Consider the following 27,488-nt stretch of genomic DNA (forward strand, 5'->3'; position numbering starts at 1 on the left):
TAATGCAGGGTAAAATAATTATAATGAAAACTTTTGAAAACATCAAACGAAATCACATTTTCAATAAAAAACATTTTGTCATTTATTGTGTGTAATTACTATTACTATGAACGATTCGAGATTCTAATATTCGTGGCTGAAATATTGAAAAGGCTGTTTTGACAGCTGTCTCGTTGTAAAACATTCCATTCCTTCACTCGACTACACGTGACATTATCGTTTTGGAATGACACGCCTGCAAACAGATGTGATAGGGACACGTCAACATACTAAAGGTACTAGGAAACTGCTCTAAGTTCTAACGGTGTTAGTCAAGCGATAAACGGTCTCATTTACTCGTGTGTTGCCGTGGAATCTTCCCAATCGTGATGTGCTAAATCTATGTTCTAGTTCAGATCAGTTCAGTCAAAGAGAATATTATTGTTTAGAAACTGAACTTGACTCCATTATACGACCACAACATTAGATCAGGTGTTTGACGTCATCCACGTCACAACACGCGAGATCAAAACACGCGCACCTATATCCAGGTGACAAGTTTACACCGGCGGGAGTCAAAAAGAGCAAAGCCTTTGCTCATTGCTGACACTACAGATAACATATCAAATAAAAAATAAATTTACGAACAAGGGAAAATCAAGATAACGTCTTCTAATATTAAATTAGAAAGACAATTGGACCTATCCTAGATCTACAATCTGCAAGGTTACAAGTGTTTTTGGCATGGTCAAAGGGAGACAATTCAATCGAACGTTTGTCAAGCTCCGCGCAGCGATAGTCCGTTCGCGGAGCTCTCTATACTACCGAGAGTGTAACGAAGGTATCACGCGCTGGGAAAGGAGCTTGAACGTTTGTGGTCAAAGGGAAGTAATTCAGCTAGACATAGACTGTGCTCCTGTCTAGGTAAAAGCACTAAACTTGCGGCGCGTACAAACAGTGGAACCAGTTTACTTGGTACTTTGATTTGTTTGTTGTTTACGCCACACTCAGCAATATTCCAGCTATATGACAGCGGGCTGTAAATAATAATAGTAATAAAAAAGTCAGCGAGCATGGGTTGCTGAAAAACTATTCTACCCCGGATCTTCACGGGTCTTGGTACTTTGAAATTGAGCCGTTAGGACAGAGGGTACAATTTAGTCTTAGCCAACGGCTAGTAGGTTGGCGAGGACCGGAAGCGCTCTAGGACAGGCAAACCAGTCCAAAATAATCTGTGTAATATGCGCATGTCCGAACTAAGTTGTGACGTCATTCGACCTTGTAGCAAGGGAGATAACCAGTATTCCTAAGCTCCTTTACTGTGCGTGAATGGGATATCGATGTGAGGAGCTTGAATTCCTATAGAACTCGGAAAATTCTACACGACATGTGGAGTTTGAGTTAATGCACTGTATGGAGCTCATACAAGGGACGTTACTCTTGCTGGCATATATTAACACGATTATCTCCCTTAGACCATTAACTGCCATGATCGCGCGGCACGGCTTGCCGCCTTCACAACACAACCGTGCTCGCGGGGTAATCTTTCCATGACGTTTACATAAACGTTACTTCTATCTTGATTCATTGTTCGTTATTTACTTTCGATCATACGACGATATTTTATGTAACATTAACAGGGGAGGTCGTGTAGCCTAGTGGTTAAAGCGTTCGCTCGACACGCCGAAGACCCGGGTTCGATTCCCGACATGGGTACAATGTGTGGAGCCCATTTCTGGTGTCCCCCGCCGTGATATTGCTGGAATTTTGCTGGCATATTGCTAAAAGCGGCGTAAAAACATATTCACACCCTTAACATAAACAGACCTACAGGAAATATCCTTAGAATCGGATACCATGTTTATTATTCAAATATGATCATTGTGGCACCGTGAATATCACATAGTTCCCGATTTACCCAAAAACATTTGTGCATAATCTCGTATCACATTAATGATTAGATCAGAGCTTGTACAGACGACATTGTGTATATGTTATGATTTACCGATCTAAAGCCATGCAGTTAGTAGAACAGGTGTTTGTAACGCAAAATATAGCAGCTACAAGATACATGGTCACACCCAGTGTCAGTACTTTATAAAAGGAATTTTTAAAGGATCCTTTTATATAATACTGACACTGGGTGTGACCATTTATCTTGTACCTGCTACCTTTTGTGTTACAAACACATGCGGTTTGTAGCAGTAGGGGCGTCTTTACTTATTTTGATGTTTCCCATCTCCAAGGTTTTCCCAGGGGGAGGCGTGCGGTCAGAAAAGGAAAAAAATGGTTCATTTTTGCAGAATACCTTCTCAAGGCTTTGACGCTCTATATCAAATATTTGACAATTTAAACATATGGAGAACAAGCTGAACCGAGTTTTATACATGTTGTTGAAAAAGATCTATGCATTGTTTAAAAATGGGATGTTGTTTTGTTTTTTTTAAAATTTGAATCAGAATGTCTTGAATCTTCTTGAAATAAGACAGTAATTCAAAGCACGCACTGGTGTTTATTTCCAATAGCGGTAAGCGCCCGGTAAGTGTTGGCCACCCTATCGGTTTGTATATATTTGTATGAAGTATGAAATGACAAAATATCAAAACGAATAGACTGAATCACTGTACATGTTACTAAGGGGATCAGGCGTATATATGTGGATGAAGGGAAGCTTGAACAGGCTGTTGGTTGGAGTCAAGCTTTTGGTGGTAAAAAGTCGCATTAACTCTCTTATCGCTGACAGAATCACCGAAGGTAGTTGTCGGGGGATTTCAAAAGCGGTAGTAATTAGTAATATCTACATCAACGACCAACCCAGAACTTCACAAACAACAGAGGTGCCTCTGTGGCTGCAACTGTCGCAGGTTTTCATGCCATGTCCATAAAGGTTTGTCAAACATCAAAACAGCTCCCCACTTTTTCTATGAACTATGGTGGAGGCAAATCCTATCGCGTAACACAGAAATAAAAGTGGCAAAGAGTTGCTTCCCTTCCAAGTTTCAACAGTTCCCTTAAAGATCGCGTACTGTCATTTATATTCTCTTTGAAAATGGTAGGGGATCTTGACATTAATATATATGTTAATACCAAGCATTAGAACAAAGATAAGTGCTGGGACAAACATCCCATGCAAGAGCGTTGTCTGGAAAACTTAACACCAAAACACATCCTATTGTTTGCACGTGCTCCACGCAATTGGGTGTCAAGGAAGGTCAATTAATCTCTGTGGACCATTATTTCTGTCAGTCCTATTGATTCTGCTTATCATACAGTTGTGAGTTACTTGATTTTATTCATTGTTTGTGTATGAACAAGCGACGCGGTGTCTGCAAAGCGCCGAGCGTCAAAGAGCTATTGGCATGCTGGAAACTAGCAGAAGTCAGCTTGCAGTGGCCAATACGTTCAATGTTTCACGCTCAGTGATTGGCAGACTTTGGAATAATTACCAACAAGCCCAAAATGTTGACGATCGACCACGTTAAGGGCATCCAAGGTCAACGACAAGAGTACAGGTTCCATGAAATCGAGCTAGAAGGCGAATCAAATTGCTGCAGACTTTCATGAGGCTACTGGAGTACAAGTTACGGAGACGGGCGTTCAGAAATCGTCTATGTGTAGCTCATCTCCATGCTCGACACCCACGTGTTGTGTCGCCCCTTACAGATTTCCATATTGCCAACGGTGTACATAACGTCGAAACTTGGGTCATCGTCGCTGGTCACGTGTCATGTTTCAGATGAGTCACGATTTACGTTTGCACTTCCTTCATAGGCGTCATGGTGTCTCCAGCGACGTCGACATGGTCTTCATGCCAATGTCAACCTGTGACTGTGTGACAAATTTGGCGATGGGTCGGTTATGGTATGGAGAAAACAAACTAACACCCTTTGTTGTCCCGTTTGCAAGGCGTGTAGGTCGACATTTTGTCTTTCAGGACGATAACGCCCGTGTTCACCGTGCACGAAATCGCCAATGCACACCTTCAGCAGCACAACACCCATTTAATGCCAAAAGTGAAAGAATGTTTAACAAATCGTGGCGTTATTACGCACTACTGATCCAAAAACGTCAACTTTATAAATTACCCATCTCACCCTAATCGTCCTTCCGGATTGTTGGCAGTCAAAACATCTACTGTCATATCCAATTCGTTCATTATTATCATGCAAGTTTTACTAGAAACTAATGTCTCTTACAATTTTGTGAATTTTAATTTTTTTCCGAGTATCCCCAATTTTATTAAAGAGTATATATATGCGGCCGTCCCGTGAAGACCCGGGGTAGAATAGGTCTTCAGCAACCCATGCTTGCCGTAAAAGGCGACTATGTTTGTCGTAAGAGGCGACTAACAGAATCGGGTGGTCAGGCTTGCTGACTTGGTTGATGCAAGTCATCGATCCCAATGGATCGATATTCATGATGTCAATCACTGGATTGTCTGTTCCAGACTCGATTATTTACAGACCGCCGTCATATAGGTGGAAAATTGCTGAGTGCGGCGTTAAGAACAAACAAACAAACAATATATGCGGCCGTGGTTTTCAAAACATTGTGAAACTTGATACATTTTGCAAGAAACGACATACGATACCGGTGCTTGGTCAATTCACTGTTACACGCGATGATCTTTTAAATGACATACCATTCACTGCTTCACGAGATTATACACCGTATGACATATTCGTCTATTCACTGCGAAAATTGTTACTACCCCCAAATTCGTTTAATATGTAATGCAGCACTCCTTCGTATGTACTTTATGTCACCAAGGTACAATTATTAAACAAGCGAAATATCTCACGTGTCCTTAAGACTGCAGATCAATCCAAAGCATCGGATTTACTCGAATGATTTTTTTGAGTTTTCATTTGTACATTCTCACGTGTTCTCGGTAAATTATTGTGTGTGGTTAACGGTAAGGAATTCAGGTGAGTTACGTCCCTTGGAGTGTTTACCATCCAAGCTCCTTCCCAGCGCGTGACACCTTCGTTACACTCTCGGTAGTATAGAGAGCTCCGCGAACGGGCTATCGCTGTGAGGAGCTTGGTTTACCATCATGGCGGAGGAAGCACCTGCCGGCGCGAAAGAGAAGGAGCAAGCCGAGCTATTTCGCTACTTGCAGGGGGAAATATCGTATTCACAATATCAGAAATGGAAGGAAATGAAATTGAAAGTTCGTAGTTTCTGCATTTTTAAAAGAGAAAATATGACATTCGAACAATATCTGAGTAATGACTTGACAGTAAATGTTTTTTTGTATTCGTTTTGAATGAGATTTTATGAAACATTGTGTAAAGATCAGATACAGCTCTCAGTGTCAATGTCATTTTGATAACATTCACGATGGCCTTGATCGTAATGAGTGACCTATGTCACATTTGCTTGGACAACAAACTAACTTAAGTCAAGTCCCCTTTTTATGTTCACTCAAACTAGTTCATATTTTCCTTTTTAATATCCTGGGATATATATTTAGCAATATTCCTGGATGTACCTTTGAAACTCTAAATATATGTATTTCATAATCTAAGTTTCTCCAACTCGAAATAATTCTGTAATGCCAAGGCTATGGTTATTGTAGTCCCTGATGCGTTTCATTTAATATCAGTAATCTGATTGCTGGGGGGATATGGATCATACCATATTGCTTTCTAATCACTTCCCTCTAAACATGCTAAATACATACACTTTATTTCATCATGTGTTATAAGTGAACTTTGATGAACATGTTGCATAAGTATAAATGATTGAACACAAAAAACATTACAGCTTATTGAAAATAAGATGGTCTCCTTGAAAACCCCAGCATTGTTTGTTTTCGATCTGGAATGCTTATGCAAAACTAGTCCAAAAATATGCTAGCTTAATACTGATGTTGAGAAATCTAATGTCACGATTATTCACAAATTTAAACTTGAATGTCTTTCTGTTTTTGTCAGACCGGTGGATTGATAGAGGAATCAGAAGATGACATCACCATGTCTGAGCCCCAGCCTGGGACGTCATCGTGTGAGCTGCTCGACTCCCCATCAAAGATGGCTGGCAAGGAGTGGATGGATCTCTTCTCAGCAGCTGAATCTGAGCTCACTGTTCAGTATATCACTGGTACACATGTTTATTGTTTAAAGCACATGTGCTAAAGATGTAGTTTTGTACAAGACATGTCAACTAGACATCTAACAGCTGAATATATTCGAAATCATTTATCATTCACAATATGTTATTGTTACATTTGGATTCATTGTTTTTTTGTTAAAACTATAATTGACTGATGTGACTTATATAAGGGTAATGCTATTTTTCAGGGCATTATCAATATCATTTGCAAAAGCCCAAGTTTTTCCATTAACTGCCCGACGAAGGAGGGCAGTTGAAGAGACTTAGGGCTTCTGCAAATGATAATGCCCTGAAAAATAGCATTATTGTTATTATTGCTAAAATGGATAGAATTTGTTATCAAATAAAAATAAACAATATCGGTTTTCAAACATTTTGTGCAATCAACACGAAAGTCACCATGGTCACTGACCCACGTTTACGAAAATGGAAACATCATAGAACAAACCAGATGACGTCACTATTGAGCGTGGTAATGTCCGTTGTCAAGCAATATGAGGGCACTATCAAGTTACAGTGGCCCGCTTATCTCTGATAACATACAGGCGGTTTCATGATAATTCTATCCATTTTAGCTGTAATAAATGGTAATGATACCATGATTACTGTACATGCTGTTAATTCTTTTATTGTAAAGATTCTTGGGAGCCATTATCCGAGCACAGAAGAATGCATAATCTGTGTTAAATTTCTAAAACATGTAACACTATGTCACACTCATAATATAAGGACTTAGTACCTCACTCTAGAGGGCTAAGCATAACATACAGGCTTAGTACTGTGAACAATATAACCATGTCTTTGTCATGTTTATTATCATCATCATTGTTTGCAAAGATTTGTGAGCAATGGAGAGTCCTTTTTATACCATCCTCTATTAACACATGATTTAATTTTGGGTTTAATTACCCAAAAAAATAAGAGATATTGTATCTTATTTGTCTTGTTTCAATTAAGTTTACCTACATATTAATCTATGGTTCTACACGGTACATTTAACTTGTTACATACAAAATGAAGGTACAGTGATAGTGACAAGGATCATGCTTACCAGTAAAGCCTTCCTCAAGGGCTGCCACCCCTGATGTGGCAATGAAAAAATCTTGAAAAGTGTACATACATATGTATTACAGAAAAAAAAGGTTTGAGATAGCGATTAAAATGTAAACACAATTGCTATTTTCTCTCTTTTCTATCACTTAATGCATTAAATGTAAACATGGTAAATAAGCATACTTGTAAATTAAGGGTAAAATCCATTAATGGTTTATCCAAGTTGTGTTACTTGTATCTAATCCTTTTCATGTAAATAAAATAAGTTTAAACTAGAAGTCTTTTTGACAGTGGTCAACTTTGGGTCCCTCCCCGGAACTCTTTCAAAGAGTCCCTTGTACTCACAGAGAGACCGACCCAGGTAAACGCTAGATACACAAGAAATATGATAGTGAGATATTCCTCCCTTCCAGGTAAGATTACGTTTGAAGAATTCAGCAACAAGATGGAGAACCGACAACAAGAGGCTGGGGAGGAGGATGACGACATTGAGATGACCGGAGTGTCATATGACCCCTCCAAAGTCGTAGTAAAGAAGGAGCCTGTGGAGGGAGAAGAAGAGGAGGAGGAAGAAGAAGCAGTGGGAAGTGATGAGGAAATGATGTATGAAGACGACACCAATGATAAAGATTGGGTGCCTTCAGCATCAGAACACTACTCCGAGTGTGAGTGTCTGGAGGTTCTTAAAGCAGAGATGAGGCTACCAGAACAAAGATCTTCTAATGCAGATTTCCAGGCTTTTATTATTAAATTCCTTTGTTTATGGATCTGCCAACCCAAAATTTCACAAATACGAAATATAATTGAAGTTCCAAGAACAGGGATAAGGGGAAGTGAAGGAACTTAATGAACCATATATATGGCTTTACCTGATGATGATCATGACATGTTATATCCAAGTTTTGACCAACTCCATGGTCTAGTAGATAGAGGGTTTGCGGGAGAGAGGAAGGTCTGTGGTTTGATGTCCTGGCTGTGTCATACCAAAAGATATTAAAAGATGGTACTTTTTGTTTCCTTGCCTTGCACTTGTCATAAAGGGGATAAAACAAGGACTGGCCACCTTTGTTGATACACTGTGGGGTTCCCATGTTAAATTGCAGCAAGATGTGGACAAGCAACCATGTACATGTACACGTTGATATATAAGTGCAATAATCTTAGACGTGACATTAACCCACCTCCTCACACCTGTACCAAGTTTGATGCCAGGATGTTTTGGGCATTAAGCCAGATATTTCAGTGATACTCTCATCTTGCAGCAAGCACTACTCCGACAACGAAAAAGGAGAAAATGAAAAAGAAGAAGAAACTACCTTTGCAAAAAGAAAAGAAAAAAAGGGTATGTGAGAAATGCGCCCACGACTACATATATGTGTCACAGGTTGAAGTCAGAATGTTCACTTTCTTTTTTGAAAGACTGAGAGTATTTCCTGATGCAGGCCATTACTGAAACCCAAGTACAGTGTCATATCTTGTGTATTATATAGTGGATAGTGTTGTCAATAAGATACGCCAATCCAACAAACTTGGTATTACAACCCGATAAATATGCCGATGAGGTCGCCAATACACCAATCAATGTCAGTTTATTCAGTAATCACTTGCATAACAGTCCCTTTTAGTTTTATGTGGGTTTTCCAATGTGTGGATGTGGTGAAACAAGTAGGCACTGTATTATATATTTTATTAATTATTAGAATGACACACAATAAAGGGATTGTTTAAATACCCTCGTGTGTTATATATTAGGTTTCTAAAATATATATTCTCACCAAGACTTGCATGGTGCAATATATTTTTAATATATGAAACACACTCAGCTTATAATCACTGAATGTAGTGAATGCCAATTTGATAGGGTGAGAAGTGGCCATATGACAGCCATGTCGACTTAGGTCAAGAATTCCATGTGTATTTTTAGCACCACCCAAATTGTTTTTGGAAACAAAGTCTTCAGTCAAGTTATCAGAAGGGAATAGGCATTAGCATCTTCCTGAGGCAAGGGAGTTAACTGACTATAAAAGTTCAGTTTCAATTATGAAGTTACATTTTGGCCGGACTGACATCAAAATCGTGCAACGAAATCAACATCCAGTTCGTAAACTGCCTAAAGATTTTGGTTGTTTGCAGTGTTTGCAAAGCATGTGTACCGTGAAATTGGCTTCAACAAATATTTTTCAAATCCTTTGCTGTTTTGGTCAAGGTGCTCACGTGATTTGATGCACTTCCCGAAAAAAGACCTGTTTTATTACCTTATAGATCTTGATTATTGATCAGATCTTTTTCACTAGGTGCATTTTGTTTTGTTTGATATGAGAGGTGGAATCTGATTGGTCCTCGTGTTAAATAGGCCTACACTGTGATTGGTGTGTTGGTTTCCTGTTTCAGACACGAAGAATGAGGAAGAACGAGGTGCCGAAACATCTGCAGGGCCTGATGGGAGAGGCCAACCTGAGATTTGCCCGTGGGGAGAAGGAGGAGGCCATCAAGATGTGCATGGAGATTATACGATTGGGTTCGTACGTCAAATCAATCTGTCCCAACGTGTAGTTGTCAGTCACATTGATATTGTTGTCAGCTGTATCACGGGAGCTTTAGTAGATAGTCTTTATTGAAAAGTCCTTCAAAGCCTATGGAAATGTATAATGTGCCTTGAAAGGCCTTTAATGTAATAAATTTGAATCGAATGGCCCGAAGCATACTCCAATTTCGCATGATGGTGTTTGTGAGGTTTTTGATTATATATGTGTGGCTATGTGTGACACATCTGCTGCCAGTCACCAAGAATGGACATCAACCGCTGTACCTGTGTTGGGAATCGAATCCTGGCGTGATGAGCGAATGTTTAAAGTTTAACCACTAGGCTACCACACTGCCCCTGTAAACACAATGTACAACTGTGGTTAACAGGCACTTTCCGTTTTGTCTTCAGCCCCAAACGCCTACCTGCCTTTCCAGACACTGGGCATGATCTATGAGGAGATGGAGCAGCTGGAGAAGGCCATGCAGGTTGATATGAGAGCTCTGACAGTAACACATGTAGCTCTGACAGTAACACATGTAGCTCTGACAGTAACATGAAGCTCTGACAACAACACATGTAGCTCTGACAGTAACATGTAGCTCTGACAGTAACATGTAGCTCTGACAGCAACATGTAGCTCTGACAGCAACATGTAGCTCTGACAGCAACATGTAGCTCTGACAGTAACATGTAGCTCTGACAACTCATGTAGCTCTGACAGAAACATGTAGCTCTGACAAAAACATGTAGCTCTGACAGAAACATGTAGTTCTGACAGAAACATGTAGCTCTGACAATAACACATGTAGCTCTGACAGAAACATGTAGCTCTGACAGAAACATGTAGTTCTGACAGAAACATGTAGCTCTGACAATAACACATGTAGCTCTGACAATAACACATGTAGCTCTGACAATAACACATGTAGCTCTGACAGTAACATGTAGCTCTGACAATAACATGTAGCTCTGACAATAACACATGTAGCTCTGACAGTAACATGTAGCTCTGACAATAACATGTAGCTCTGACAATAACATGTAGCTCTGACAATAACACATGTAGCTCTGACAATAGCACATGTAGCTCTGACAGTTACATGTAGCTCTGACAATAACATGTAGCTCTGACAATAACACATGTAGCTCTGACAGTTACATGTAGCTCTGACAGTAACATGTAGCTCTGACAATAACACATGTAGCTCTGACAGTTACATGTAGCTCTGACAATAACATGTAGCTCTGACAGTAACATGTAGCTCTGACAATAACATGTAGCTCTGACAATAACATGTAGCTCTGACAATAACACATGTAGCTCTGACAGTTACATGTAGCTCTGACAGTAACATGTAGCTCTGACAATAACACATGTAGCTCTGACAATAACATGTAGCTCTGACAGTAACATGTAGCTCTGACAATAACACATGTAGCTCTGACAGTTACATGTAGCTCTGACAGAAACATGTAGCTCTGACAGTAGCACATGTAGCTCTGACAGAAACATGTAGCTCTGACAATAACATGTAGCTCTGACAATAACACATGTAGTTCTGACAGAAACATGTAGCTCTGACAATAACATGTAGCTCTGACAATAACACATGTAGCTCTGACAATAACATGTAGCTCTGACAATAACATGTAGCTCTGACAATAACATGTAGCTCTGACTATAACACATGTAGCTCTGACAATAACATGTAGCTCTGACAATAACATGTAGCTCTGACAATAACACATGTAGCTCTGACAGCAACATGTAGCTCTGATAGTAACATGTAGCTCTGACAATAACACATGTAGCTCTGACAGAAACATGTAGCTCTGACAGTAACCTCGAGCTCTGACAGTTACATGTAGCTCTGACAGAAACATGTAGCTCTGACAGTAACCTCGAGCTCTGACAGAAACATGTAGCTCTGACAGAAACATGTAGCTCTGACAGAAACACATGTAGTTCTGACAATAACACATGTAGCTTTGACAGTAACATGTAGCTCTGACAGTAATATAAGTAGCTCTAGCTGACAGTAACACATTTAGCTCTGACAGTACATGTAGCTCTAGCTGACATTAACACATGTAGCTCTGACAGTAACACATGTAGCTCTGACAGTAACATGTAGCTAACAGAAACACATGTAGCTCTGACAGAAACACATGTATCTTTGACAGTAACATGTAGCTAACAGAAACTAATGTAGCTCTGACAGTAACACATTTAGCTTAAACAGTAACATATGTAAATCTGACAGTAACATATGTAGCTCTGACAGTAACACATGTAACTCTGACAGTACCACATGTGGTGAGTGAGTGAGTGAGTATGGTTTTACGCTGCTTTTAGCAATATTCCAGCAATATCACAGCAGGGGACACCAGAAATTGGCTTCACACATTGTACCCATGTTGGGCAAACGCTTCAACCACCAGGCTACCCGACCGCCCAGTAACGCATGTAACTCTAACAGTAGTACTGACAGTAACATATAGCTCTGACACTTACATTATGACAGGAACGATCTTTCACATTTAAATCCTCTTTACACCTTGGTCCAGGAATAACATCTTTATGTTAAGAACCAAGGCGACAAGTTGGATCTGACAGACAAGGCAGTAATGCCTTGTTTTAAAGTCATGAATTCATGGGTTAGTTGAAAATGTCTCATGAATGTTTTTTTTATTTAAGTTTTTCCTGATCGCTGCTCATCTGCGTCCTGACGACAGTGAGGAGTGGGTGAGACTGGCAGAACTCTCACTGGAGCAGAACAACACCAAACAGGCAGTGCTCTGCTTCAACAAGGGTGAGATGAGATGAAGGACAACAGACAACTATCCTCAGGCACCACTTGGAAATAATTTGTGGGACAAAGTAGACACAGCTTATGGATAACAACTTCTTTATTTACTGTAAAGGAGATGTTGTGGTATAGATACTTAAACTGTGGTCAAGCAAACGTCGCCTCTACAATAAATAAAAAAGTTTTTATCCATAAATAGATACTTATACCGTTGTCAAGCAAACATCGCTTTTATAACAGATAAAGAAAATGTTATCCATGAATAGATGCTTATACCGTTGTCAAGCAAACATCGCTTTTACAATAAATAAAGAAGTTGTTATCCATAAGTTGTGTCAACTTCTAAGTAATGCCTATCAAACAATTCAGTTTGTGTGAATGATGTCCTCTTCTCAGTGTTGAAAAGGTATACTACAGGAGTTAAGCAGAAATAAATTGTTTTCATAAATCACTTCCCTGCTTCATAATGTCCATGTACCTCAACAGCACAATTCATTGCTCGTGCAATCAGCCATTGGAAAAATTAAATTTGTTCGTTGTTCCTTCGTTCCTTCGTTCGTTGTAAAAAAGAATGTGAAAGAATCATCCAACTTTGAATGACTGTTCAAAGAGTTACCTCCCTTCCCATATGAATCTTCAGATATATTTTTTTAGTGAGGTCATTATAACCCATGTATGTTCCTGTCTCCAGCTGTCAGGTATGCCCCGGACAACTCGGACTGCATCTGGCAGCGGAGTCACCTGTACGAACAGCTCGGGGAACACAAGAAGGCCTTGGAGGGATACCAGCTCATCCTCAAACTCCTCCCCGACGATGATGGAGAGAAGTATCTGCAGCTTGCCAGGAACATCACCAAGGTAACGGGTCCCGATTGTTATCAGCTTTACATCCAGGAAAAATATGAATCACCAAGTTGATTGTTATAGATTTCGGTTACGGAATAGACCAACAGGAACCAGAGTTTTTTTCCCTGGCCTTTCTTCATCTCTTTTGAAATTATCCCCCAGGGTCACCTCTTTCTGCAGATACCATACTGTTGGGGATTTTCAATATTGGTCTTGAAGTTTAAGGGGTAACTGATAAACAGTTAAAAATCACTGAAAGTTTGGATTTTTTCATTACCTCAAATGGCTGTTTTCGGCTGTTTTTTTATTCTATTTTAGTGACTCTATCGAATGCACATTTCAAAAAGCTTTCCATATTAAAACAAATGGTATGGTTTCCAAAAGGGATCACATGACCAGCCCTTAATGCCTTATGATCAGAAATTATGTTTGATCCTGGTTTCTATGATATTATTTAGTTTGGGTGTTGGCCAATACCAAGTAATTTTTGGTAAAACTACAAAGTCATAAAAAAGAATGACTGAACTTTTCATATAGTAATTGACCATTTGCATGGTAAAGGTTGCCAAGTGGTCTCAGGTGCTGATCTGTGCAGCTCAAGGATCTGCTTGTGGGTTCAAATCCCAGGTTCACCCCGATTATGGTCACTTAATGTACATGTCCTGTGTCACTTAATGTACATGTCCTGTGTCACTTAAAGTACATGTCCTGTGTCACTTAAAGTACATGTCCTGTGTCACTTAAAGTACATGTCCTGTGTCACTTAATGTACATGTCCTGTGTCACTTAAAGTACATGTCCTGTGTCACTTAATGTACATGTCCTGTGTCACTTAAAGTACATGTCCTGTGTCACTTAAATTACATGTCCTGTGTCACTTAATGTACATGTTCTGTGACACTTAAAGTACATGTCCTGTGTCACTTAAAATACATGTCCTGTGTCACTTAATGTACATGTCCTGTGTCACTTAAAGTACATGTCCTGTGTCACTTAATGTACATGTCCTGTGTCACTTAAAATACATGTCCTGTGTCACTTAAAGTACATGTCCTGTGTCACTTAATGTACATGTCCTGTGTCACTTAATGTACATGTCCTGTGTCACTTAATGTACATGTCCTGTGTCACTTAAAGTACATGTCCTGTGTCACTTAAAGTACATGTTCTGTGTCACTTAATGTACATGTCCTGTGTCACTTAATGTACATGTCCTGTGTCACTTAATGTACATGTCCTGTGTCACTTAAAGTACATGTCCTGTGTCACTAAATGTACATGTCCTGTGTCACTTAAAGTACATGTCCTGTGTCACTTAAAGTACATGTTCTGTGTCACTTAATGTACATGTCCTGTGTCACTTAATGTACATGTCCTGTGTCACTTAATGTACATGTCCTGTGTCACTTAATGTACATGTCCTGTGTCACTTAATGTACATGTCCTGTGTCACTTAAAGTACATGTCCTGTGTCACTTAAATTACATGTCCTGTGTCACTTAATGTACATGTTCTGTGACACTTAAAGTACATGTCCTGTGTCACTTAAAATACATGTCCTGTGTCACTTAATGTACATGTCCTGTGTCACTTAAAGTACATGTCCTGTGTCACTTAATGTACATGTCCTGTGTCACTTAATGTACATGTCCTGTGTCACTTAAAGTACATGTCCTGTGTCACTTAAAGTACATGTCCTGTGTCACTTAAAGTACATGTCCTGTGTCACTTAATGTACATGTCCTGTGTCACTTAAAGTACATGTCCTGTGTCACTTACTATACATGTCCTGTGTCACTTACTGTACATGTCCTGTGTCACTTAAAGTACATGTCCTGTGTCACTTAAAGTACATGTTCTGTGTCACTTACTGTACATGTCCTGTGTCACTTAAAGTACATGTCCTGTGTCACTTAAAGTACATGTCCTGTGTCACTTAAAGTACATGTCCTATGTCACTTTTCGTCCCTCATAAAGCTTGCTCCACGGAGCACAACTGAAAAACTGTTCAAACGTAACAGTAGATCCAACTCTCTCATGTCAGAGTTTCAGTAGAGTGGGCATTCTGATGCTTGTATGCTGATCGTTTCTTCCAGAGTTTCCACGAGATTGGAGAGACTATGCTGTCCATCAACACCATGAAGAATGCTCTCCACAAACACCCCAATCTCATAACATCAGAAGGTAAGTCTGATCTGATTTTAGACTAGGCCGCTAAGACAGCCATATTGGAAATGTGAGTTCTGTGTGTATCAGTATCAAATTTGACATGCAGTCAGTATGATGTAAATGATGTATGTAGAATAACATTCCCATTTTGATTTTGCAAATATTGATATTTTACCAAACTACGACCTCTGACCTTCAGCTACCCGGTTTATCCAATGTTAATGTAGTTTCGATACTCCTCTGTGTCTTCGGGATTGATGAAGCTGAAATTTCGCGTAATGATTATCATGATTATAGCAATGGTGTCTCTAAAATATGCTCATAGAATTTTTATCCAATTTTATAGATGGCAGCCATGTTGAACGTACTATAGGTGTAGCGTCAGGTAGCAGCATTCCCGTTTACCGGTATTTACCAGTTTTTTACTGGTTTAATTAGACTTGGACCAGTAATTAATGTGTTTACCAGTCCCTGTGGACCAGCAAATAAAGTACCTTATGAATCTTTGTTGTTGAACAAAACATCGGTGATATTTGTATGAGTACATTTTTCGAACAAAGTCAGCTTGTCTGTTACCATCAGCGTTTCCCCTTGTCTATTTCTAAGTTAAATATCCATTTGTAGCGACTTTGTCTCAAAATATTGAAAAAAAAGAGAAATTTGTGACTGAAGTTTGTGTGAATGACATATAGATCAAACTAAGTTACTTCAGAGATAACGTCTTTGCACTGAACATGATGTTGAAAGAAATTTTTATGACTCTAGTTAATGTGTCATGGCTGGTGGGTATTGCAACACACAGCCTTCCAATTGTGGGTGTTCTCCACTTGTTTTGAGTGGTATACAATTGATTTCACTGAGATTCAAGCTACCCTGACTTGCCCTGTTTCCAGATGTCAACCTTCTGCTGGAGCTTCAGATGGCAGAAAGGTTGTTTCTGGAGTCGATAGAGGTACGTCCATAGCATCCTTAATTATGTTGCCCATTGTCATTTAACAGCCTTATTAATGAAACTGAAACATCTATAGCCAATTTCTTTTAATACAATAAATCAAAGATGTAGGTCACTGGTACCTGTACATTCAGAATTAGATTTTGAATTAGTGTTATTTTAACGTCACAAGACAAATTGGACACAAGATTGTCTCCCAGAAATAGCGAGGAAGTGATGGTTCAATACCAAGTGGTTTCGGGATATACTGGGGTCAGAGTTTTAATTTTGATTTTTGTTCCAGATTTTTTAACACACCAAACAATTCCTAGTGTGTTGGTTCTGCTATGGCACCTAGTCATGGTCTCCATGGTAACGGGTCTCTCTTACATCAAGCTGCATTTTTCTTTGATAGAGTTAAAGATTTGTAACTTTCTAAAGAAATAAGAAATAAATTTCTCCCTCCCTACCCAGTCAGTTTTGAAAATGTTTATGAGAATGTTTTTTTTTAATTGGTGTTAAGTTGTGTTGTTAAGGAGTCTGGTGCAGAAAGATCCTAAGTACCCAATACTTGTCTTTAATAGTTGTAATGTGTGACCTGCCTGCATACATTGATGCTCATGTTATCGACCACTGGTTTGACTTGCTTATTTACGGGCCACCATGAATGTCCTCACTGTATGTTTTATTGTGTGTAGGTGTTGGTCAGTCACTGTGGTGTGGAGGTCTTGATGCCTAACACTGTTGTGTGGAACTCGGAGAGCCCAGAGACCCCTGTTGACCCTCAAGACAAAGCTAAATCACCACTCAGGTAAAACTTCACTTCTTTACATCAGCTACTTAATGGTGTGGATGTTGCTGCTTCAGATTGTGTGAAGATGGTGTTAATGATGTACTAGCTTAGGGGGCATGGGTGGCCCATTTGACCCAAAATAAGACAATGATAAATTATTAACCCACCAGTGGAAGCTATTAATAGTCAGCATATTGTGTTATACTTAACAACAAATGATTTATCTTGCCATTGATGTATTGTCTTCACCTGACAATGTCAATACTTGCATCCATCATTGCCCCATTGTGTTGAACTGATCCCAGTCTGACCTCTGTTGGATGAAAATGCTCACTGTTGGTTTTCTCCGCAGTTGTTTTACCCCTGACCTCCTGCCGATTGATCTCCGAGTGAAACTCATTATCTGCCTGGTCAACCTCAACTACGTCAAAGTGGCCAAGGTATGGGAATGTGTTATGACAATATGAAAAAATGTCTGACACCTTCAGGGATAATTCTAGGGTGGGGCCTTGTGCTTTAAGCCCCTAAATTTGAAAAAAGGCCCACATTTTCAAATTCAATGGGGCATTTTAACATTGTACAGTATGGGCAAGTGTGGTTGTACCTCTGAAATATTTGAAATTTTCACATAAAGAGCCCATGTCACTTCCTAGAGTGAACCCTGCACCTTATGGACACGTATTGTAAGCAATCTCATGTACACTGCAGACAGTGCATGTTATTACACTCAGACCACCTGGATATTAGTACTGTATTTGTAAGTCGGTCACCGTCTCAATTTGTCCTGGTATTTTTTTTGTGTTTAAATTTCAAATCCAGTTTTGTTTTCTAGTCTCTTTAAACTTGAGCTTTATTTCTTAAAATAAACAACAAAATATTAACAGAAAGGTGTTCAAAAACACTATGATATATTATTTTATTTCTTTTGAAAAAAGCTAGCAAAGGTTGAAACTTCTGGATGCATTTGAAACCTTTAGACGATTGAGTGGTGGTGCTAATAACATGTTGCTGCTGCATGGTGTGTGTAGATGGTGTTAGTGACGTGTATGTTGCTGCTGCAGGGTGTGTAGATGGTGTTAGTGACGTGTATGTTGCTGCTGCAAGGTGTGTGTAGATGGTGTTAGTGACGTGTATGTTGCTGCTGCAGGGCATGTGTAGATGGTGTTAGTGACGTGTATGTTGCTGCTGCAGGGTGTGTAGATTGTGTTAGTGACGTGTATGTTGCTGCTGCAGGGTGTGTAGATGGTGTTAGTGACGTGTATGTTGCCTCTGCAGGGTGTGTAGATGGTGTTAGTGATGTGTATGTTGCTGCCGCAGGGTATGTGTAGATGGTGTTAGTGACGTGTATGTTGCTGCTGCAGGACGTGTGTAGATGGTGTTAGTGACGTGTATGTTGCTGCTGCAGGGTGTGTAGATGGTGTTAGTGACGTGTATGTTGCTGCTGCAGGGCATGTGTAGATGGTGTTAGTGTCGTGTATGTTGCTGCTGCAGGGTGTGTGTAGATGGTGTTAGTGACGTGTATGTTGCTGCCGCAGGGCATGTGTAGATGGTGTTAGTGACGTGTATGTTGCTGCTGCAGGGCATGTGTAGATGGTGTTAGTGACGTGTATGTTGCTGCTGCAGGGTGTGTGTAGATGGTGTTAGTGATGTGTATGTTGCTGCTGCAGGGCATGTGTAGATGGTGTTAGTGACGTGTATGTTGCTGCTGCAGGGCATGTGTAGATGGTGTTAGTGTCGTGTATGTTGCTGCTGCAGGGTGTGTGTAGATGGTGTTAGTGACGTGTATGTTGCTGCTGCAGCGTGTGTAGATGGTGTTAGTGACGTGTATGTTGCTGCTGCAGGGTGTGTAGATGGTGTTAGTGACGTGTATGTTGCTGCTGCAGGGTGTGTAGATGGTGTTAGTGACGTGTATGTTGCTGCTGCAGCGTGTGTAGATGGTGTTAGTGACGTGTATGTTGCTGCTGCAGGGTGTGTGTAGATGGTGTTAGTGACGTGTATGTTGCTGCTGCAGGGCATGTGTAGATGGTGTTAGTGACGTGTATGTTGCTGCTGCAGGGCATGTGTAGATGGTGTTAGTGATGTGTATGTTGCTGCTGCAGGGCATGTGTAGATGGTGTTAGTGAGGTGTATGTTGCTGCTGCAGGGCATGTGTAGATGGTGTTAGTGACGTGTATGTTGCTGCTGCAGGGTGTGTAGATGGTGTTAGTGTCGTGTATGTTGCTACTGCAGGGTGTGTAGATGGTGTTAGTGACGTGTATGTTGCTGCTGCAGGGCATGTGTAGATGGTGTTAGTGACGTGTATGTTGCTGCTGCAGGGTGTGTAGATGGTGTTAGTGACGTGTATGTTGCTGCTGCAGGGTGTGTGTTGATGGTGTTAGTGACGTGTATGTTGCTGCTGCAGGGTGTGTAGATGGTGTTAGTGACGTGTATGTTGCTGCTGCAGGGCATGTGTAGATGGTGTTAGTGTCGTGTATGTTGCTGCTGCAGGGTGTGTGTAGATGGTGTTAGTGACGTGTATGTTGCTGCCGCAGGGCATGTGTAGATGGTGTTAGTGACGTGTATGTTGCTGCTGCAGGGCATGTGTAGATGGTGTTAGTGACGTGTATGTTGCTGCTGCAGGGTGTGTGTAGATGGTGTTAGTGATGTGTATGTTGCTGCTGCAGGGCATGTGTAGATGGTGTTAGTGACGTGTATGTTGCTGCTGCAGGGCATGTGTAGATGGTGTTAGTGTCGTGTATGTTGCTGCTGCAGGGTGTGTGTAGATGGTGTTAGTGACGTGTATGTTGCTGCTGCAGCGTGTGTAGATGGTGTTAGTGACGTGTATGTTGCTGCTGCAGGGTGTGTAGATGGTGTTAGTGACGTGTATGTTGCTGCTGCAGGGTGTGTAGATGGTGTTAGTGACGTGTATGTTGCTGCTGCAGCGTGTGTAGATGGTGTTAGTGACGTGTATGTTGCTGCTGCAGGGTGTGTGTAGATGGTGTTAGTGACGTGTATGTTGCTGCTGCAGGGCATGTGTAGATGGTGTTAGTGACGTGTATGTTGCTGCTGCAGGGCATGTGTAGATGGTGTTAGTGATGTGTATGTTGCTGCTGCAGGGTGTGTAGATGGTGTTAGTGACGTGTATGTTGCTGCTGCAGGGTTTGTGTAGATGGTGTTAGTGACGTGTATGTTGCTGCTGCAGGGCATGTGTAGATGGTGTTAGTGACATGTATGTTGCTGCTGCAGGGTGTGTAGATGGTGTTAGTGACGTGTATGTTGCTGCTGCAGGGCATGTGTAGATGGTGTTAGTGACGTGTATGTTGCTGCTGCAGGGTGTGTAGATGGTGTTAGTGACGTGTATGTTGCTGCTGCAGGGTTTGTGTAGATGGTGTTAGTGACGTGTATGTTGCTGCTGCAGGGTGTGTGTAGATGGTGTTAGTGACGTTTATGTTGCTGCTGCAGGGCATGTGTAGATGGTGTTAGTGACGTGTATGTTGCTGCTGCAGGGCATGTGTAGATGGTGTTAGTGACGTGTATGTTGCTGCTGCAGGGTGTGTGTAGATGGTGTTAGTGACGTGTATGTTGCTGCTGCAGGGCATGTGTAGATGGTGTTAGTGACGTGTATGTTGCTGCTGCAGGGTTTGTGTAGATGGTGTTAGTGACGTGTATGTTGCTGCTGCAGGGTGTGTGTAGATGGTGTTAGTGACGTGTATGTTGCTGCTGCAGGGCATGTGTAGATGGTGTTAGTGACGTGTATGTTGCTGCTGCAGGGCATGTGTAGATGGTGTTAGTGATGTGTATGTTGCTGCTGCAGGGCATGTGTAGATGGTGTTAGTGTCGTGTATGTTGCTGCTGCAGGGCATGTGTAGATGGTGTTAGTGACGTGTATGTTGCTGCTGCAGGGTGTGTAGATGGTGTTAGTGTCGTGTATGTTGCTACTGCAGGGTGTGTAGATGGTGTTAGTGACGTGTATGTTGCTGCTGCAGGGCATGTGTAGATGGTGTTAGTGACGTGTATGTTGCTGCTGCAGGGTGTGTAGATGGTGTTAGTGACGTGTATGTTGCTGCTGCAGGGTTTGTGTAGATGGTGTTAGTGACGTGTATGTTGCTGCTGCAGGGTGTGTGTAGATGGTGTTAGTGACGTTTATGTTGCTGCTGCAGGGCATGTGTAGATGGTGTTAGTGACGTGTATGTTGCTGCTGCAGGGTGTGTGTAGATGGTGTTAGTGACGTGTATGTTGCTGCTGCAGGGTGTGTGTAGATGGTGTTAGTGACGTGTATGTTGCTGCTGCAGGGCATGTGTAGATGGTGTTAGTGACGTGTATGTTGCTGCTGCAGGGTTTGTGTAGATGGTGTTAGTGACGTGTATGTTGCTGCTGCAGGGTGTGTGTAGATGGTGTTAGTGACGTGTATGTTGCTGCTGCAGGGCATGTGTAGATGGTGTTAGTGACGTGTATGTTGCTGCTGCAGGGCATGTGTAGATGGTGTTAGTGATGTGTATGTTGCTGCTGCAGGGCATGTGTAGATGGTGTTAGTGTCGTGTATGTTGCTGCTGCAGGGCATGTGTAGATGGTGTTAGTGACGTGTATGTTGCTGCTGCAGGGTGTGTAGATGGTGTTAGTGTCGTGTATGTTGCTACTGCAGGGTGTGTAGATGGTGTTAGTGACGTGTATGTTGCTGCTGCAGGGCATGTGTAGATGGTGTTAGTGACGTGTATGTTGCTGCTGCAGGGTGTGTAGATGGTGTTAGTGACGTGTATGTTGCTGCTGCAGGGTTTGTGTAGATGGTGTTAGTGACGTGTATGTTGCTGCTGCAGGGTGTGTGTAGATGGTGTTAGTGACGTGTATGTTGCTGCTGCAGGGCATGTGTAGATGGTGTTAGTGACATGTATGTTGCTGCTGCAGGGTGTGTAGATGGTGTTAGTGACGTGTATGTTGCTGCTGCAGGGTGTGTGTTGATGGTGTTAGTGACGTGTATGTTGCTGCTGCAGGGTGTGTAGATGGTGTAAGTGACGTGTATGTTGCTGCTGCAGGGTGTGTGTTGATGGTGTTAGTGACGTGTATGTTGCTGCTGCAGGGTGTGTAGATGGTGTTAGTGACGTGTATGTTGCTGCTGCAGGGCGTGTGTAGATGGTGTTAGTGACGTGTATGTTGCTGCTGCAGGGTGTGTGTAGATGGTGTTAGTGATATGTATTTTGCTGCTGCAGGGCATGTGTAGATGGTGTTAGTGACGTGTATGTTGCTGCTGCAGGGTGTGTAGATGGTGTTAGTGATGTGTATGTTGCTGCTGCAGGGTATGTGTTGATGGTGTTAGTGACGTGTATGTTGCTGCTGCAGGGCGTGTGTCATCCCCTGCTAGTGGAGGATGTAGAGGAGACTGGTGATCTCTACTTTGATGTTGCTGAAGCCTACATGGAGAACGGCCATTACACAGAAGCCAAACCAATACTGAAAACACTGGTCAGCTCAGAACACTTCAACAAGGTATGTGTGATGATATGGACACACTGTGACATGGCTGATTGTAAGCTCAATTGTTATTAAACTACAGGGCTCATGGGCAGCCTTGTGGTTTTAAGACACTGAAAGTCACTATACAGAGTTGTATCCCTTACCTGTGCCAGGATCCCAGATTCAAAGTAGAATACATTCTCACAAAAAGCAAATCTTTTGCTTCCAAAATATCTCTTTGCATAAAGGTCTCTTCAATTATCACCTGAGTGAACTTTGAGCACCAAGCCCAAATGAAGGATGCATGTGTTCTTCACAAATTCAATGTTAGCTTTCATTACTGTAGCCTCATGATTTGTAAATTTATTGACAAAAGAAAAACAAGCTCTGTTTGAGTGAAGACGTGATTGGCACTTCAGATAAACAGCTTCTGTATTTTATGAAGATGCCAGTCTGTTGTCGATTATAGTCAGATATTTCAAATATGCTGCTCTGAATGCTTCGAGAACTAATGAGCTATGATTCTGATTGGCTGATCAGAAAAACTGATGATGAATAAGAAACTGATCACAGTTACTCTTGCTCTGAGCAGTCAGTCGTAGTACCCTGCACAGACTACACAGTGCCTTGTGTGTTCATGTAGGCGGCTGTGTGGCTGAAGTATGGGGAGTGCCTCAACTCCCTGGGGGAGCTGCAGGGGGCGGTGGAGGCCTACACCAAGTGTGTAGAGAAGGCACCAGGACACTTTGGGGCCAGGGTGTCGCTGTCCGCTCTGCAGCAGCAGCTGGGCAAACATGAAGAGGCTCTACAGGTACTCTCCAGAGGTAGGTGCCTTGTCAGATATGTCTGTAGCCAGTTCTCTGTAATTTAGATTGCTGGACATGGTTTGATGGGGATGTGAATAGGATGAGTTAAAGTGCATACCTTGTCTAAGATCATCAAATTCTGTCCTTGGAGACTAAATGCCCAAGGAGTACAGTGTTATGATGTTCCATGGTGAACCGAGAACTACTTTGTTGTGTGTAATCTTTAAAACAAGAAAAGGTTTGCAGCAATCATTATGTTCAGCGGCAAATGTTTTTCATGGTAAAACTGGAAATGTGGTATTTGATATCTGTTACTTAACACTGAGCTGAAATCTCATTTTTAACCAGACTGAGTATTATTGTAGCAACACAGGGACGAGTGTTGTAGTGTCACCTGACCCAGTGTTGTAGTGATGCCTGACCCAGTGTTGTAGTGACACCTGGCCAAGTGTTGTAGTGACGCCTGACCCAGTGTTGTAGTGACACCTGGCCCAGTATTGTAGTGTCACCTGACCCAGTGTTGTAGTGATGCCTGACCCAGTGTTGTAGTGACACCTGGCCAAGTGTTGTAGTGACGCCTGACCCAGTGTTGTAGTGACACCTGGCCCAGTATTGTAGTAACACCTGACCCAGTGTTGTAGTGACACCTGACCCAGTGTTGTAGTGACACCTGGCCCAGTATTGTAGTAACACCTGACCCAGTGTTGTAGTGACGCCTGACCCTGTGTTGTAGTGACACCTGGCCCAGTATTGTAGTAACACCTGACCCAGTGTTGTAGTGACACCTGACCCAGTGTTGTAGTGACACCTGGCCCAGTATTGTAGTAACACCTGACCCAGTGTTGTAGTGACGCCTGACCCAGTGTTGTAGTGACACCTGACTCAGTGTTATGACTGACAGTGTTGTGACACCTGAACCAGTGTTTTGACTGACCTGTATGTTCCTCAGATGAGCAGGACGACCTGTCTGAGGATGACCAGATGCTGCTGTTACACAAGTGCCACCTGCTGCACTCCCAGAACAAGGTGGTGGAGTTCCACACCTGCTGCCAGAAACTTCTCTTCAGCAGCTTCCTGTCCCGCTGTAATGCCAACTTCATGAAAAGTAAGTCAAATTGTTAGGATGAATAAGTCACTGTCCAGTAAGTTGTTCCTGAAGAGTAGGTCACAGTCTCCTGTCTGCAGAGAGTAAGTCACAGTCTCCTGTCTGCTGAGAGTCGATCACAGTCACATGGTTATGATGAATAAGTCACTGTCCAGTAAGATGTTCCTGAAGAGTAAGTCACAGTCTCCTGTCTGCTGAGAGTAGATCACAGTCTCCTGTCTGCTGAGTGTAAGTCACAGTCTCCTGTCTGCTGAGTGTAAGTCACAGTCTCCTGTCTGCTGAGTGTAAGTCACAGTCTCCTGTCTGCAGAGAGTAAGTCACATGGTTAGGAGGAATAAGTCACTGTCCAGTAAGATGTTCCTGAAGAGTAAGTCACAGTCTCCTGTCTGCTGAGAGTAAGTCACAGTCTCCTGTCTGCTGAGTGTAAGTCACAGTCTCCTGTCTGCTGAGTGTAAGTCACAGTCTCCTGTCTGCTGAGTGTAAGTCACAGTCTCCTGTCTGCAGAGAGTAAGTCACATGGTTAGGAGGAATAAGTCACTGTCCAGTAAGATGTTCCTGAAGAGTAAGTCACAGTCTCCTGTCTGCTGAGAGTAAGTCACAATCTCCTGTCTGCAGAGAGTAGATCACAGTCTCCTGTCTGCTGAGTGTAAGTCACAGTCTCCTGTCTGCTGAGTGTAAGTCACAGTCTCCTGTCTGCTGAGTGTAAGTCACAGTCTCCTGTCTGCTGAGTGTAAGTCACAGTCTCCTGTCTGCAGAGAGTAAGTCACAAGGTTAGGAGGAATAAGTCACTGTCCAGTAAGATGTTCCTGAAGAGTAAGTCACAGTCTCCTGTCTGCTGAGAGTAAGTCACAGTCTCCTGTCTGCAGAGAGTAAGTCACAGTCTCCTGTCTGCAGAGTGTAAGTCACAGTCTCCTGTCTGCAGAGTGTAAGTCACAGTCTCCTGTCTGCTGAGTGTAAGTCACAGTCTCCTGTCTGCAGAGAGTAAGTCACAGTCTCCTGTCTGCAGAGAGTAAGTCACAGTCTCCTGTCTGCAGAGAGTAAGTCACAGTCTCCTGTCTGCTGAGAGTAAGTCACAGTCTCCTGTCTGCAGAGAGTAAGTCACAGTCTCCTGTCTGCAGAGAGTAAGTCACAGTCTCCTGTCTGCTGAGAGTAAGTCACAGTCTCCTGTCTGCAGAGAGTAAGTCACAGTCTCCTGTCTGCTGAGAGTAAGTCACAGTCTCCTGTCTGCAGAGAGTAAGTCACAGTCTCCTGTCTGCTGAGAGTAAGTCACAGTCTCCTGTCTGCAGAGAGTAAGTCACAGTCTCCTGTCTGCAGAGAGTAAGTCACAGCCTCCTGTCTGCTGAGAGTAAGTCACAGTCTCCTGTCGGCTGAGAGTAAGTCACAGTCTCCTGTCTGCAGAGAGTAAGTCACAGTCTCCTGTCTGCAGAGAGTAAGTCACAGTCTCCTGTCTGCTGAGAGTAAGTCACAGTCTCCTGTCTGCTGAGAGTAAGTCACAGTCTCCTGTCTGCTGAGAGTAAGTCACAGTCTCCTGTCTGCAGAGAGTAAGTCACAGTCTCCTGTCTGCTGAGAGTAAGTCACAGTCTCCTGTCTGCTGAGAGTAAGTCACAGTCTCCTGTCTGCTGAGAGTAAGTCACAGTCTCCTGTCTGCAGAGAGTAAGTCACAGTCTCCTGTCTGCAGAGAGTAAGTCACATATCAGTCATGTCTGTCAAGTCCAGAAACTATGCAGTTACTCACTACGTCCTGGAAACAATATCAAGACAAATCCTTTTAAAAGCATCTGTGTCACAATCAATCACACAATGTAATAGTAAAATTAAAAATCTCTTAAAGCTACCATCTAATTCAAAATATAATATTTCAAATAGTCTTCAGATATTTTCAAAGGATATTTTTCCTTAAGTCTGACTTTCATCAATTTCAGTTGTTTTCTCTTATCGAACTCACAAACACCGAGCTGATGCCTTGAGGACATTCATCGCATACCAGGATAAAACTGGAAAAGGTGGGTTTTCAGCGTTAGAAATTGGCACTTGTCCTATAGTCCTTGCTTAACTGCCCAATGGTAAAGGTATCATAAGGACTAGTAGAAATTTTGCCTTTTTTAAGGGTTTTGCTATATGTTATCATTATAAGGACTAGTGGACGGAAACTGTTAGTTTCTAACCCTAGGTTTTTGTATCTTCAGATTGCAAGTTAATTTACATTAATGATATTCTTGTAACAGCTGGTAATATTCAAAAAGTTTTATGTCCCCCTAATTACAGATACTGGTGCTCAGCAGTAAGGACTGGCTGGCTCAGAGTCAATATAGTGTGTCTCATTGGTGTTAAACTGTGGCATGGTATCTCACTGGGCTACCATTTAAAACAGGTGTAAGCAGCTACACGCGTGCATGCTGTACAAGGGAAATAATCCTGAGTTGTTGTCACCACAGTATGAAGGATGTCTGCTGATCTGTTGTCAGATATTTAACCTTTTCTAAGACAAGTATTTGTGAAATCTAGATATTTTAATCTAACTTTGAAATTGGTAACAGGAGGTTAGCGTGTCTTTTTTTTGGTGCTGGCTGTGATTATTAGCTGCCCTGTGAAATGGAGCTGCTCTAAGTCTTTGTTGAAATCTGACTGATACTGGTAGTTTTCTGAATAGTGCAACACAAAGATTATTGACATCAGAGATTATTCTTCCAAGGACCACTTCCAAATGTCCCCAGGAAATAAGTTTTGCACATGTCAAGGTCAAGGTGATGACATAGAAAATAGTTTGTGGTTACCTTTTTGAAAAATGTTTTCTGCATTTTATAACATTAAACTTGGCATATGCATCTACCTTCTCTTGGATCAGGCACTGAATGGAATAGGTTTAGGCCAAGGTGAAGCTGAGCATTCAGCTTTTTGTAAAACATAGCATACGTATAGAATCTT

General features: G+C 41.9%; 1 protein-coding gene across 1 annotated transcript in view; it reads left to right on the plus strand.

The window, feature by feature from the left end:
* Positions 1-5,031: 5,031 nt before the first annotated feature.
* LOC124138815 (general transcription factor 3C polypeptide 3-like) overlaps positions 5,032-27,488 on the plus strand; it is an 82,937-nt gene continuing 60,480 nt past the window's right edge. Inside the window, exons 1-16 of the mRNA XM_046505695.2 lie at positions 5,032-5,152; positions 5,919-6,084; positions 7,563-7,814; positions 8,412-8,491; positions 9,541-9,667; positions 10,085-10,161; positions 12,375-12,489; positions 13,178-13,344; positions 15,429-15,516; positions 16,395-16,453; positions 17,131-17,243; positions 17,578-17,665; positions 22,539-22,685; positions 23,296-23,476; positions 24,408-24,563; positions 26,486-26,566. Of these exons, the coding sequence (XP_046361651.1) occupies positions 5,036-5,152; positions 5,919-6,084; positions 7,563-7,814; positions 8,412-8,491; positions 9,541-9,667; positions 10,085-10,161; positions 12,375-12,489; positions 13,178-13,344; positions 15,429-15,516; positions 16,395-16,453; positions 17,131-17,243; positions 17,578-17,665; positions 22,539-22,685; positions 23,296-23,476; positions 24,408-24,563; positions 26,486-26,566 (2,014 nt within the window). The 5' untranslated portion in view covers positions 5,032-5,035. The remainder of the gene's footprint in view (positions 5,153-5,918; positions 6,085-7,562; positions 7,815-8,411; positions 8,492-9,540; positions 9,668-10,084; positions 10,162-12,374; positions 12,490-13,177; positions 13,345-15,428; positions 15,517-16,394; positions 16,454-17,130; positions 17,244-17,577; positions 17,666-22,538; positions 22,686-23,295; positions 23,477-24,407; positions 24,564-26,485; positions 26,567-27,488) is intronic.

Source organism: Haliotis rufescens, unplaced genomic scaffold (assembly GCF_023055435.1).
Source record: "Haliotis rufescens isolate VD_foot unplaced genomic scaffold, xgHalRufe1.0.p SCAF_2, whole genome shotgun sequence".
Taxonomy (NCBI): domain Eukaryota; kingdom Metazoa; phylum Mollusca; class Gastropoda; order Lepetellida; family Haliotidae; genus Haliotis; species Haliotis rufescens.